At 42.3% G+C, this 16,039-nt stretch overlaps 1 protein-coding gene across 1 annotated transcript in view; it reads left to right on the top strand.

Annotated features, from left to right (window-relative positions):
- nr2c2 (nuclear receptor subfamily 2, group C, member 2) overlaps window positions 1-16,039 on the top strand; it is a 195,336-nt gene that overhangs the window by 171,375 nt on the left and 7,922 nt on the right. Inside the window, exon 13 of the mRNA XM_043708418.1 lies at window positions 12,785-12,922. Within this exon, the coding sequence (XP_043564353.1) occupies window positions 12,785-12,922 (138 nt within the window). The remainder of the gene's footprint in view (window positions 1-12,784; window positions 12,923-16,039) is intronic.

The raw sequence follows: 16,039 nt of genomic DNA, 5'->3' as shown, positions 1-16,039 counted from the left end.
ATTTTCCCCCCTTCCCTTCTGAGCCACAGTGACAGAGACCTGACAACTATGGCTTTCCCCTGGTAGGCTGTCTCCACCAGCAGTATCCAAAACGATTACTTATTGCTGAGTGGAACGGCAACAGAGGCTCCCTGTTCTGTCTGTCAGTTCCCTTTCCTTCCCCTGACAGTAACCCAGCTATCCTTATCCTGTGTCTGGGGAGTGACCACCTCCCTGTACGTCCTCTCAATTTCCCTCTCAGCCTCCCAGATGATCCGTGGTTCATCCAGCTCCAGTTCCCTAACTTGGTTTTCGAGGAGCTGGAGTTGGGTGCACTTCCTGAATATGTGGTCAGCAGAGACAGGTGTAGTGTCTCTCACTTGCCACATTCTGCAGGAGGGACATGCGACTACCCTTTCAGCCTTCCCTGCTAGTCTGAAAGCCCGCACAGGTCTAAACAAAGGAAGAGAAGAAAAGAAAAAAAATGAGAAAACCTGAAAACTTATGAGTTTACACACTTTTAGTAAGGTTAGAGGAGGTGGGTAGGAGGGAGGCCCTACGGTGCAGGGTCTTGGGTCTCTCACCCACTTTAAAAGTTCCCAGCCGCCCCGGTTTCTCTCCGCTCTCCCTCCTCGCCGCTCTGTTCAAAACATGTTGTGTTTTACTCACCTTCCCAGTAGTCTTCCACTCCTCTTTCGCACCTCTCAACAAATGGAGGCCTGGACGCCAGTAGGAATCAGAATCCCTACAGTTCAGACAGAGGTCATTCAGCCTATTGAGTCTGCAGTGACCCTGCAAAGAGAATCCTACCCAGACCCACGCTCCACTCTATTTCCCCATAACCCTGCATTAATTGCATCTAATCCACCAAGACTTTATATGTTTGGACTGTGGAAGAAACCAGGAGCACCGGCAGAAATCCATGCAGATACAGGGAGAATGTGTAAACCTCACAGAGTCACCTAAGGCTGGAATCAGACCTGGGTCCCCGGCATTGTGAGGCAGCAGTGCTAACCATTGAGTAATCGTGCCGCCCAAAGACTAGACAAGGGAGGGAAAAAACTGTCGAGTTTGGAAGAAATCAGTTTATTGGGACATGAAGAGGCTGAAACAATTTGTCTACCTACAGAATCCTTTTAAAGATCTGGAGAACATGATTGAAACAAGCGATACAGGGTTGGGGGACTATGAGGTGGGAAACTTAGCGGGAAGATTGCTGAGAGGATGAATTCAGTGACTAGGCTGGAAACAATGGCTTGATGTTTAGTGTCTGAGTTTACCTCTGTCGGGGTGTTTTTTCCAGATGCAGCAACACTTAAAATATCGCCCATAACATCAGAGTATGGGTGTAGGTCCAAATGATCCAGGGTAAGGTGGAGTTAAGAGATCTTCATTCCCTCATGTCACATACTAAGATTTAGCAATGATATCAAGAGCATGTCTCTTAAAACTATATTCCATGCTGTAAGATAACAAAACTGAGGGTGAGACATACACCAGCGTAGGGAGCAGGAATCTTTGGAGAGTTGGTGTTTAGTCTGAGCAATGTAGTGATTAGTTTGTCCAGTAACAACGGCACCATTCTTGTCAGCCCGTTTGATAACAATGTCAGGGAGAACCCGAGAGAAATGCAGCGGATTCAGATCAAGGTAGATTAGTGTAGATGAGTGGGACAATGAAATTGTCAATCTTAATGTCTTTTAATGTTGCTTTCTACTTTATCTCCCAATCTTTTTTTCCTTTATTCATTCACGGGATGAGGGTATTGCTGGCTAGGCAGCATTTATTGCCCATCCCTAATTGCTGTTAAGAGGGCTGTTAAGAGTCAACTACATTGCTATGGGTCTGGAGTCACATGTAGGCCAGACCAGGTAAGGATTGCAGTTTTCTTTCCGAAAGGGCATTAGTGAACCAGATAGATTTTTCCAACAATCGATAATGGATTCATGATCATCATTAGATTCTTAATTCCAGATTTTTACTGAATTCAAACTCCTCCATCTACAATGGCGGCATTCAAATCCAGGTTCCAGATGTTATCTGGATCTCTGGATTAATGGTCCAGAGATAGTACCCATGAGTCATCACTACCCTTCATATCTGTATAGTTTATTTAATTTCGATTTTAAAACCCTACTGTTGGACTTCATTACTTTCAAACTCATAAAATTCTACCAGATTGTGGCCACTCTTTGCAAAAGGCCCCTTTATTATAGTACAGCACAAGAACAGGCCCTTCAACCCACCATTACGTGGTTAGTAAATTAACTCCTTCTCATTGTTCAATACCATATCCAAATAACTTGTTCTTTTGTTGATTCCTGGATGTATTTATCTGGAAAACTATAGTACCATGTCTCCATTCATGAACACTATAAGTTTTATTTTCCAGTTTTTAAAAGATTAATGTCCTTGAGGATTAATAAATCACCCTTGTTAGAAACACCTCTAATTTCCAGATTTATACTCTGCTAAATATTACCACTGCTGTTAGGGCCCAATAATCAATTTCCTTTAATTTTAAGCTACTCTGAAGCTCTCATGAATCTCTCGGAAGAACTTGACACCAATTATTCAGAATGTTGCCAACCTTTCCATTGAGCTGCAAGATGCTTTGAATTCAAATGCCTTATAATGAGACAGACTGATTTAGATTTAGATTACTTAGTGTGGAAACAGGCCCTTCAGCCCAACAAGTCCACACCGACCCGCCGAAGTGCAACCCACCCATTCCCCTACATTTACTCATTTACCTAACACTACGGGCAATTTAGCATGGCCAATTCACCTGACCTGCACATCTTTGGACTGTGGGAGGAAACCGGAGCACCCGGAGGAAACCCACGCAGACACGGGGATATCGTGCAAACTCCACACAGTCAGTCGCCTGAGTTGGGAATTGAACCCGGGTCTCTGGCGCTGTGAGGCAGCAGTGCTAACCACTGTGCCACCGTGCTGCCCACTGTTGGCAGAGAAATCAGAAAAGGAAGCAAATTCTGCACTATTGATACCACCACCTCATGAGATACCCTGCCACGTGTCCCCAAAGATCTATGAATCGGTGATTAGCCTGTTCAGCCATACAAAGACTCACAGCGGAAACTCACGGTTCTGGGTAGACATCATCCTTACATCAAGAGACAACCACATTGATACCAAAACAACTCCCCTTCTGAAGAAGGGTCACTGGACTTAAAACATTAATTGCTTCCTCTCCACAGATGCTGTCAGACCTGCTGAGTTTCTATAGCAATTTCTGTTCTAGTTTCAACTCTTCAACATTGCAGTTCTTTGCTTTCTTCCACCAATGTTATCTGTCTTTTTCCTTAGTTCAATCCAAACTGATGCTATTTGATTATTTTATTAATCATTCATGGGATGTGGGTGTCATTCGCTAGACCAGCATTTATTGCTCATTCCTACGTGCACTTGAGAAGGTGTTGGTGAGCTGTTGACTTGAACCACCCTAGTCCATTTGGTGTAGATAAAGTTCCAGAATTGTGACCCAGCAACATGAAGAAACAACAGTCTATTTCCAAGTCAGGATGGTGAGTAGCTCAAAGGGGATCATGCAAGTGGTGGTGTTTCCAGTTCTGAGTTAAGATCCTTTCTCTCTATTGTCTGGAACCATCTACTATTATCAGGGCTACCCTTCTACCACTTCCTTTTGCTTATCACATCCAGAAGAAATGTTCTCAACTTTGTCATTTTACAATCATATGTCTGTAGTGACTTTTAGATATTCATGCTTAAATCACCTAATTTGTTTGAGATAGAGAGACTTTAGGTTTTTTTTGTTCTTTCCTGATGTTACCTCAATCACTAATGGTGTATTTTCTTTGTTACGCTGACTGTCACTTCCTGACACAAGCTTTCCTTTTACCAAAGCACTGTGCATCCCTAGAGCCTTGCTATTTCCCTTACTGCTTAGGAATTCACCCTTTCCCAAACCTTTGGTGGAGATTGTGGCATAGTGGTGACGTGATTTGATTCAGAGGTCCATTCTTTGGGGATGCAGATTCAAATCCCACCACAGTGACTGGTTGGAATTTTATTTCAATTAACATATCTGGATTATAAATCTAGTCTGTGTAATGGTGATCAAGAAACTGTCATTGATTGTTTTAAATATCATTGTGATGAAAGGTATATGTTATGTATGTTTTTTTTTAGATTTGGATTTCAACATAGAGGCAGATGGATATGGGTCTGTGAAGTCCCATATCCTGTGAAGGATTTATTTTCAAAAGGTTAGAGAGTCAATTTAAAACAGTGATGTAAGTACATCAGTTCCAAAACATATGTGACTGCAGTTGAATAGCTCAGAACACCCCTGCAGTGTTAATGAATAAAATATCTATACATTGAATCATACAGTTCAGAAGAGGCCTATCAGCTCATTGAGTCTGCATTGACAAAAGCCAACTCTAAATCTGTACTAGGCACACTTTCCCGTACTTAGCTGATCACCTTAAGTGTTAAGACATTAACTTTGTGAGTTTACCTGCTTTAGCTACCTTGCCAGGCAGTGCATTCCAGATTCTGGGCAAAATGTGTTTTCTTTAAATCACATGTTAACCTCACATCTTTCATTTTACAAGTATGCCCCTTTGTTATTGACCCTTCAACTAAGGGGATCAGCTGCTTTATTCTGTTGCATTTATGAAAAGCAGAATACCTTAAGGCAATTCATTTAGTTTTGACTTCAGAACAGAGGATTCAAGGTTTTAGTTCAGAAGAGCCCAGAGTTGAGTTCATAAGGTAGAGCAGTTTCTCCAAGCAGGAGAACCAAGTCAAAACCCACGAGTCCAAACCAGGAGAGTTTTGATAGAAATGTTCAATTTGTTAGAACAGAGAGAGTTTAGGCCATCAGAGTTGAGGGGTTTGTGCCATCAGATTCAAAGGTATTTATCTCAACAGTCGAAGGGAAAGACTCGAAAGCATTAGGTAAAGATTTAGACAGCTGAGATTTGATCAGTGTTCCTCTAGAATTGAGCCTCTGTACAGATGGTGTTGGGAAACAGGTTAAAATTTTGTTTTGATGTTTCTGTTAATCTATCTATAAATAGCTTTATGTGTTTACTTATTTTGTGTAATAAACTTCTGTTCTGCTGATAAAGAACATCAACCTGTGTGAATGTGTTTTAGAGACTAATCACCAAGCTAACCACCCATTTTAAACAAAAAGTTAAACATGTGATTTATCAGAAAGGGTTTCACTCTGGAGTGAATCTGACATGCCCTGTATTATCATCAACTGGGAACATACCATCTAAAAAGAACCCTTTAGGCTTACAGATTCTCTACAAGCTGGTTGTCCTCACAGAATCATTACGATGGAGAAGGAGGCCATTCAACTCATCATACTTGTACCAGTTCTGTTATCCAGTGTCAATCTCCTTCCTTTTCCCTAGATCACTGCTCATCATTTCTATGCAAATAATCATCCACCATCTCACTTGAACCTGCCTCCACCATAATACTAGGTGGTGCATTCCGTGACCTAAAAACCTGCTGAGTAAGAAACAAAATTCCCTTGTTTCTTCTGCATTTCACTTTAGATCTTTGATTCTTTCTGTCTGACTTTCTGTCTTTTTTTGCTTTATGATTAGGCACAGCATCTCCCTGTCTGCTTTATCCAGCCTGCTCATGATTTTGAAATTCTGAGATTTCCTCTCAACGTGTTTTCTCTCTGGGGAGAACATACCAACTTCTTCAATGTGTCCTCATCACTGAATTTCTCAATCCTGGAACCATTCTAGCAAATTGCCTCTGCCTCTAAGTGGCCTAACAAGCTACTCAGTTGTACCAAACCCCTACAGAACAAACTACAGTGTCTCAAAAAAAGTGTACTGAGCAACACATTCTGGCCTCTCTGGTAATACCTATAAAAGAGTAAAAACAAGAGCAGTTAATCAAATTTTGCAGGGATTTCAACAAAAAGCAACTAGATAACATTCTCCAGTTAACACGATTAAGAGTTTCAGATGGTATGTTTCCTACCAGATATCAGGTTGAAGAATATCTTGAATTGACTTGGAAGGTTGTTAGAGGATTCATTCATTGTGATTCATGAGAGCAACATCAAAGTGAAGACTTTGTGAGAGGATAAAAAACAGAAACTATTTGTTGAATTGCAGAACAATATCTTGAAGGTTATAATCTCTGGATTATTACCTAAACCATGTGCAAAACAGATTACTGAAGTGAAGAATTGATGTGGGAAAAGGATCCAGTGCAGGGAACACTGGAAGCACAGTCAGAATAAGAAACTGTAACATTGGAAAAAGCTGAACCAGGCAAGGATCGGGGTCCACTGTGAAAAGAATTTGTGTAGCAGTCAGAAGGAGTGTAGTAATATAGTCTAAGTAAATGGGAGGGTCACAGCTCAGGTACAGTAGATAATGAGAAAAAAAGTTCAAAAACTAGTGCAGACAATGAAAGTAGAGAAACAGAAATTGTGCTTTAGTATTTAACGGTCCTGTCAGATCATGGGGCTGCTCTCTTTAGAAAAAGATGACTGGTGGTGGTTTAATCTGGGGGTCACCAAGCCTCAGGTATGGAAGAGGTTGAGAAAGTGAGTCCGTCATGATAACCTCATTGTAAGAATTGAACCCACGCTATTAGTGTCATTCTGCAATGCAAACCAGCTGTCCAGCCAGCCTTTAGCCTAGTCAAAGCCTACTACTTTAAACCTGAAGCAGATCAGTTTATCATCTTCCTTCATCAATTAGCTTATAAGTCAGAGACCATTTATAAGTCAAGCAGCCACACTGTGCCTTATGCAAACCAGTAGAAGCATCCAGAGAAAATTATACAAAACACTTGGATCAGGACAGAGGAATAAGATAATGAAAATATTCAAACAGGACAGGTGTGACATGGGTATGTGGTTTTCATATAAATGCTTAGGTTATCAACAGACAGAATGAATTGAAAATGGACAGTAATAACCCTCACAGACTTGGGCAACACTGCGAATAAAGCATACCCATTTATAGCATCTGCAAGAAGTTGGGAAAATAGAATGTATGTAGCAAAAGAGCAATGAGTTATTGACGTATTTTGTTTTTTGTGTTAATCTCTTTGGATATAAACTGACACAACCCTGTGTCATATCGTAGGGGACAGAAGTAGAGATTCTACTGCAGTGACCCAAGAGTGCCCCCTTTTAATAAGGGATTTTAACTTGTATTTAACTTAGAATAGTCAGATTTGCAAATCTCAGTGAATCACCTAAGTGAGTTTAGGGTATTTTTATGCAACAATATGACTTAGCACCAACATAGGAGTGTATTGCCATGTGACACCACTGTAGTATGCTAGAAATCAAACCCAGTGATTCTCTGCATTGTCACAAAAGTTAAAGATATTAAATTATGTGTACAAAATTCCACCGTTGAACTGATTTTCAGACTTAGGTTGATTGGAAATGTGGACCAGATTTCTGTAGTTAACAAGAATTACCATTTATTATTAATGGTAATAGACTACAGATAAACAGTTATAAACCATCGGCATGTTGATGTACAAACTAAGACTAATCTTTCTGTAAACAAATAAGGGCAAACAAATAGGGGAAAATAAATTATTGGCAGAAGAAGTGTGGGAGGCAGCTCAGTGGTTCCTATTCATGGAAGATGGTATATATGCTGGTCAGAATATTGCTTTTCAGTCATCTTTCTCTGGATGCTTCCACTGGTTTGCAAGAGACACAAAGTGGCTGGTTGACTTATAAATGATCTCTGACTTACAAGCTAATTGATGAAGGAAGATGATAAACTGATCTTCTTCAGGTTTAAAGTAAGCTTTGACTGCAGAGAACCAAGAGACACCTCCTGTTCTGCTGGAGATCTGATCACTTTTCTGTGTCTTGTTCGTAACCCCCAAGGTGTATCCAAGAATCAATAACATAGTACATTACAGCGCAGTACAGGCCCTTCGGCACTCAATGTTGTGCCGACCTGTGAAACGAAAGCCCATCTAACCTGCACTATTCCAATTTTCCACTATTTCCAATGCCCCTAAAGTTGGCGAGTCTATTACTATTGCAGGCAGTGCATTCCATGCTCCTACTACTGAGCAAAGAAACTACCTCTGACATCTGTCCTATATCTATCACCCCTCAGTTAAAAGCTATACCCCCTCATGCTAGCCATTACCATCTGAGGAAAACAGCTCTTACTGTCCACCCTATCTAATCTTCTGATCATCTTATATGTCTCAAGTCACCTCTCAGTCTTCTTTTCTCCAATGAAAACGGCGTCATGTCCCTCAACCTTTCCTTATAAGGCCTTCCCTTAATACCAGGCAACATCCTAGTAAATTCCCTCGGAAACCCTTCCAAAGCTTCCACATCCTTCCTGTAATGCGGTGACCAGACTGTTTGCAATACTCCAAGTGCGGCCGCACCAGAGTTCTGTACAGCTGACCTCTTGGCTTCGAAACTCAATCCCTGTACTAATTAAAGCTAACACACCGAATGTCTTCTTAACAACCCTATCAACCTGGCTGGCAACTTTCAGGGTCTATGTACCTGGACACCAAGATCTCTCTGCTCATCTACACGACTAAGAATCTTACCATTAGTCCAGTATTCTTCTTTCCTGTTATTCCTTCCAAAGTGAATCACCTCATTCTTCCTCATTAAACTCCATTTGCCACCTCTCTGCCCAGCTCTGCAGCTTATCTATGTCCATCTATAACCTACAACATCCTTCTACACTATCCACAACACTATCAACCATTCTATTTTCTGCACATTTACTAACCCATCCTTCTATACCCTTATCCAGGTCATTTATAAAAATGACAAACAGCAGTAGACCTTGCTGTACACCACTAGTTCTGGATGTAGGTTTGCTTGCTGACCTGAAAGGTTCATTTTCAGATGTTTCGTCACCCTACCATGTAACATCTTCAGTGAGCCTCTGGACGAAGCACTGCTGATGTTTCCTGCTTTCTATTTATATGTTTGGGTTCCCTTCGGTTGGTGACATCATTTCCTGTTCTTTTTGTCGGGGGTGGTAAATGGGGTCCAAGTCAATGTGTTTGTTGATAAGAATTCCGGAATGCCATGCTTCCAGGAATTCTCGTGCGTGTCTCTGTTTGGCTTGTCTTAGAATGGATCTGTTGTCCCAGTCGAAGTGGTGTCCTTCCTTATCTGTAGATAAGGATACTAGTGAGAGAAGGTCATGTTGTTTTGTGGCTAGTTGATGTATCTCTTATGACCTTTTCCAACACTTGAACCCACAACCGAATAAGGCTCCCTGGTCTATAATTACCAGGGTTGTGTCTACTCCCTTTCTTGAACTGTAACTTGCTAACTTGTAACTCTCAAGCGTCCTAACTGAGCCTTCACATCTCATCCTTACATAAGCCTTCATTTTCCTCTTGACAAGAAATTCAACTTCCTTAGTAAACCACGGCTCCTGTGCTCGACAACGTCCTCCCTGCCTGACAGTACATGCTTTTCAAGGACACGCAGTAGCTGTTCCTTGAATAATCTCCACATTTCAATTGTGCCCATCCCCTGCAGTTTCCTTCCCAATCCTATGCATCCTAATTCTTGCCTAATTGCATCGTATTTGCCTTTTCCCCCAGCTGTAACTTTTGCCCTGCGGTATATACCTATCCCTTCTATCCCAAAAGTAAACCTAATTGAATTGTGGTCACTATCACCACAGTCTTACCTACCTCCAAATCTAAAACCTCGCCAGGTTCATTACACAGTACCAAATCTAATGTGGCCTTGACTCTTGTTGGCCTGTCTACATACTGTGTCAGGAAACCCTCCTGTACTCGTTGCACCGGAACTGAACCATCTAAAGTAGTGTAGTATTCCCAGTCAGTATTTGGAAAGTTTAAGTCCCCATAAAAACTGCCCTGTCACTCTCGCTCCTATCAAGAATCGTTTTTGCTATCCTTTCCTCAACATCTCTGGAACTATTCGGAGGCCTATAGAAAACTCTCAACAGGGTGACCTCTCCTCTCCTGTTTCTAACCTCAACCCCAATTACCTCAGTTAATGAGTCCTGAAACGTCCTTTCTGCTGCCATAATACTGTCCTTGACTAACAGTACCACACCAACCCCTGTTTACCATCTTCTCTGCTCATACTGAAACTTCTTAACCCCAGAATCTGCGACAACCATCCATGTCTCCGAAATGGCCACAACATCGAATTCCCAGGTACAAACCCATGCTACAAGTTCACCCACCTTGTTCCGATGCTCCTGGCGTTGAAGTAGATACACTTCAAACCAACTTCTTGCTACCCAGTGCCCTCTTGTGACCTTGAAACCTTGTTTCGGACATAACTGCTCTCAACCTCCTGTGTCCTCGAACTACAATTTGGGTTCCCAATCCCCTGCTGAATTAGTTTAAACGAGCATTAGCAATTATTCCCCCAGGATATTGGTACCTCTCTGGTTCAGGTGAAGACCATTCTGTTTGTAGAGGTCCCGCCTCCCCCAGAAAGAGCCCCAATTATCTAGGAATCCAAAACCCTCCCTCCTGCATCATCCCTGTAATGATGCGTTCAACTGCTCTCCTTCCTATTCCTCCTCTTGCTAACAGAGTTAGCAACCCTGTTCTAGTAATAAGCTTCCATCCTAATTCCCTGAATTTCTGCCTTAAATCCCCATCTCTCTTCCTGCCCATGTAGTTGGAGCCTATGTAGACCATGACTTAGGGCTGCACCCTCTCCTCCTCAAGGATCCGGAAAACACAATCAGAGACATCACGAATCCCGGCACCTGGGAGGCAACACACCAACCATGAGTCTGTCTCATTCCCATAGAGCCTATCTATGGAGTTCCCAATGACTAATACATGGTTGTTGGCAGGCAGAAAGCCTTTTTCTTCAGTAGCTGGTCACTAATCCATAGCTGAAAATGTGTTGCTGGAAAAGCACAGCAGGTCAGGCAGCATCCAAGGAGCAGGAGAATCGACGTTTCGGGCATGAGCCCTTCTTCTGAGGAAGAAAGGCTCATGCCCGAAATGTTGATTCTCCTGCTCCTTGGATGCTGCCTGACCTGCTGCGCTTTTCCAGCAACACATTTTCAGCTCTGATCTCCAGCGTCTGCAGACCTCACTTTCTCCACTAATCCATAGACCAATCAACCTCTTGTTGCCACCCAGCTGCATCTGAATACAGAATCTCTCGTCTCCAGTTTGTCTGTAACCACTTCAATTCCTGCTTGTCACGCAATTGTTTACACGATGCTTAACATCAATTCAGAATATTTTGTTTTTCAAGACATACAGCAACTCTTGCAAAACATCGGTTTTAAAACAGTTCTTCCCTATTTGTCTACATTTCAAAAAGCACAAAAGTAATAGTCTTTACAATACCAGATTGAGTGATTAATCAGGTTTAGTTGACCACCTAATGCTGCATGGTTGTGTAAATCAAAATGATCACAATATAATCAAATTCAACATAATGGTTGATAGGAAGAAATGTAAAACAGCAACAAAAATTCTAGATCAATGCAAGGTTAACTTGGGTGCAAACAGACACAGTCTGTTCATAGCAAATTGAGCAAGTCTGTTCAGGCATAAATTTGTTAAAAAAAAAAATACAGGGGAACCTCGATTATCCGAATGAGATGGGTGGGCACTATTTCGTTCGGTTAATCAATTAAATGCCTTTCCTTTGGGGCTGGGAGTTTATAAAGTCTGCTCCCCCTTTAGGAGACTGCAGCAGCTCAAAGCGCATGAACCCTCGTCCCCAACACCGCCCCCCGCCCGCTCCCAGAACCCCGTCCAAACCCCCCCAACCCTGCCCTGCCCTCATTCTGGTATGGCCAGACTGGACACCAACAATAAGGCTGCTGCTTTTGTGGGGTAAGTCTCCAAATAACACACACACACACACGCACAGCCACAACTCCACACATAACTTTTTGACAGGTTCCATGTTTGCCCTGTACAGGACAATGTTGGAGAGATTATCTGGGGAAGTGGGGAGGTTTAGGGTACACTCCAGGGAAAGTGTGGGGAGAGAGAGAGAGAGAGAGAGAGGGCGGGAGATTAGTCATTTGGAGACGGTGCCTGTTTAATCATTGTAAACAAAAGATGCAGTCACTGTTGGAAACACATCTTTGATGTAATGTTTCTGTCGAGACTTCGAGATCTCCTTTGGATAATCCGATTTTTGGATAGTTGATATTCGGATAATTGAGGTTCCTCTGTTCGAGGATGTAGGTGCCTACTCAAAAAAACCAGCAATGGATGATAAACGAGGAAAGAGACGACGAACGTATCAGAGCAGTGAAAAGAGAGTATGATAAGAAACTTGTGAGGGATAGTAAAATCAACACAATATTTCCAACATTTATATTTGAGAGAAGTGTGGTCACAGACAATACAAGCTCATTGATAACTGATGATAATGATTTTAAAAGCAAAGAAATGGTGGACATTTTGACTACAAGATAAATGGAGGGGCATGTGGGCTGTGAGTTTGAGGACCTGACTTTCATATAAACATAGGAAATACATCACTACACCCAGGCCAATGTTCCATTAAATGGAGCTCTCGCTCTTGTGGCAACCTCACCAGCTGCCAAACTGGTTGGCCAATTCCTTTCCAACCCGTGACTCAGATCCTCCCTGACTGAGAAATATCTGCAGAGTTGAGAATTCTCCCATCTCCTGATAACCTGACCCCCCCATAAAAATCCCTCTCTTTTTGCCAGACCTGCTGAGTATTTTCAGCATTTTCTGTTTTTAAACTCACGATCGTGGTAAGCTGTTAGATAACTGGATTTAGTCCTGAAAGCTGTTTCTCTTTTGACAGACAAGCTTTCTGCAGACAGAGTGAAAGTGGTGATGGAACACATTTGGAAGCTGCAGGAGTTCTGTAACCACATGGCCAGGCTGGGTATCGATAGGTTCGAGTATGCGTACCTCAAGGCTATCGTTCTTTTCAGTCCTGGTAAGGCTTCCATATTCTTAAAATATAACCAAGAGTAATGCAAGAGTGACTTGGTCTCTTTAGTTTCTGATTTTGTGGGCATAACTGTCTCCTCTTCGCTATGGCAGCTCAGCTGAGAATATCTGTCAGGCGTACTGACAAGTAATGGAGGCTAGCATCTCCACTGGTCAATGGCTCTGGATAGGATTGCTCCTTATTAACCAGATGGAGCTGTTATGCTGTGGTGCTATCTGATGCCTTTGACCTTCACCTAGCTTTATTACAAACATCCAGAGGATGTTGCTCGTTTTTTTCTGAGACAAGAAACTACACTGTGTCCCCCATCCAGGAATGTATAGGTTTGGATAAGGAGAAAACGGGAGCCTTATTGTAGATACCAAGGCTTCAGAGCACCAGAAGCCCTGGAGGTATATGGAGAGAAGATTACTTGAAAATAAATTAAGAAAGTTAGGTGGGGGGTGGGGTAGGGAGTGGGGATAGGGGGTTGGCAAGAAAAAACACGACTGGATAAATTAAAGGAAAATTCAAAGAAGTTTTAGAGTCATGAATTTGTACAGCTATATAGCATCGAAAGAGACCCTTTCGTCCAACTCCATGTCATCCAAATATCCTAAATTAATCTACCAGCATTTCACCCATATATCTCCAAACCCTTCCTATTTATGTACCCATCCAGATGCTTTTTTAAATGTTGCAATTGTACCAGCCTCCACCACTTCCTCTGGCAGCTCATTCCATTCACACACCACACTCTGTGAAAAAGGTTTCCCCTTAGGTCCCTTATATATCTTTCCTGTCTCACCTTAAACCTATGCCCTCTAGTTGTGGACTCCTTTACCATTGGGAAAAAGACCTTGGCTCTTCGCCCTATCCAAGCCCTCATGATTTTATAAGCCTCTGTAAGGTCACCCTTCAACACCATACGCTTCAGGGAAAATACATACCAGCCTATTCAGCCTCTCCCTATAGCTCAAGCCCTCCAAGACGAAAGTGGGAACTGCAGATGCTGGAGATCAGAGCCAAGATGAGAGTGGTGCTGGAAAAGTACAGCAGGTCAGGCAGTATCAGAGGAGCAGGGAAATCGACATTTCGGGCTTTTGATTTTCCTGCTCCTCGGATGTTGCCTGACCTGCTGTGCTTTTCCAGCACCACTCTAATCTTGACTCCAGCCATAGCACCATCTTTGTAAACCTTTTCTGCATCCTTTCAAATTTAACAACATCATCCCTATAGCAGGGAGACCAGAATTGAACGCAGTATTCCAAAAGTAGCTTTAGCAGTCATTGACATCCTAACTCCTATATTTAGTGCACTGAGGGTGCAGGTTCATAATTCCTTGAAGGTAGAGTCACAGGTCGACAAGAATTTGGTTCACTGCCTTTATTGGTAAACAATAAAGGCAGTGAACCAAATTCTTGTCGACCTGTGACTCCACCTTCAAGGAATTATGAACCTGCACCCTCAGGTCTCTTTGCTCGGCAATACTCCTCAGGACCCGAACATTAAGTGTATAAGTTCTCTCTGGTTTGTCTTACCAAAATACAGCACCTTACGTTTATCTAAATTAAACTCCATCTGCCACTCAGCCCATCTGATCAAAATCTGTTGTACTCTAAGATAAACTTCTTCACCGTTCACTACACCACCAATTTTGGCGTCATCTGTAAACTTACTAATCATTCCTCCTATACGCATATACAAATCATTTATATAAATAATAACAAGTATGTTAGGGACAAGAGGATAATATGGGAGAGTAGGGCCCGTTCAGGACCCAAGCGGCAAATTGTGTGGAGCTGAGAGATGTAGCTGAGGTTTTAAATGAGTACTTTATATTAGTAAAGAATGATATATTTCTAGAAATCACAGAAGTGGTTTGTGATATGCTTAAACAAATAATAGCTTCTCCCTCTCAATTGTTAACAACTTAAGAGGGTTTAAAATTGGAGAAGTCCTCAGGCTGAGATGAGATGTATCCAGGGCTGATGTGGAAGGCAAGAGAGAAGATTGCAGGGCCTCTAACATTAATTTTCAAATCTTGACCAGACACAAGACATAGTAGAGACACAAGACATGCCAGAGAACTGGATGGCATCTGGCAGCTAATGTGGTTGTTCAAGATGGTGGTACTAGGGAACTGTAGGTTGAACTAATATCTTATAAGGGACCAGAAAAATCTTCACTTGATGAGGGAAGGATAAGGATTAATTAATCAACAAGGCTTTGTCAGAGGAAGATCAGGTGTGATGATTTCATTGAGATTTTCAAGGAGCGGACTCGATATGTTAATGAGAGCCAGGCAGTGGATAGATCTACATGTATTTTGTAAGGTTTTTGACAAGACCTTGCAAGGTAAAAGCATGAGAGGTCGAGGGAAATCTGGCAAATTGGATCTAAAATTCCCTGAGTAGCAGGAGACAGAGGATGATGATAGAAGGATGTTTTTGTGACTGCAAGCTGTATCCAGTGGCCCACCACAGGGGGTCAGTATTGGGTTCCCTGCCATTTTCTGTGTACATGAATGATCAAGACCTGACTGTCGGAGGTTTGATCAGGAATTTTTGCATATGACACATTATGGTATTGTGGTAAATAGTGAGGACAGAAGCTTTAGTTTATGGGCAATATGGATGAGTTGGGTAGATGGGCTGAACAGTGGAAACTGGAATGTAATAGTGAAAAGTGTGAGGCGAGGAATTTTGGGCGGGGGGGATTAACAAGACATGGGGTACAAGGTTTGCGCAAAGATTTGTAGCTTGGATGCCAGTTGCTGTAGTTGTGAGTATGTTCGCTAAGCATGGAAGGTGATTTGCAGATGATTTACCCTCTATCCAAGTGGCACCTTCAGTGCTTTGGAGCCTCCTGTAAAGCACTGCTGTACTGTGTCTTCTGGAAGTTATTTAGAGCCATAAAGTCATAGAGATGTACAGCATGGAAACAGACCCTTCGGTCCAACCCGTCCATGCTGACCAGATATCCCAACCCAATCTAGTCCCACCTGCCAGCACCCGGCCCATATCCCTCCAAACCCTTCCTATTCATATACCCATCCAAATCCCTTTTAAATGTTGCAATTGTTTCAGCCTCCACCACATCCTCTGGCAGCTCATTCCATAC

The sequence above is a fragment of the Chiloscyllium plagiosum genome, chromosome 18 (assembly GCF_004010195.1).
Source record: "Chiloscyllium plagiosum isolate BGI_BamShark_2017 chromosome 18, ASM401019v2, whole genome shotgun sequence".
In the NCBI taxonomy this organism is placed as follows: Eukaryota; Metazoa; Chordata; class Chondrichthyes; order Orectolobiformes; family Hemiscylliidae; genus Chiloscyllium; species Chiloscyllium plagiosum.
This window is presented reverse-complemented; position numbering and strand designations above follow the sequence as displayed.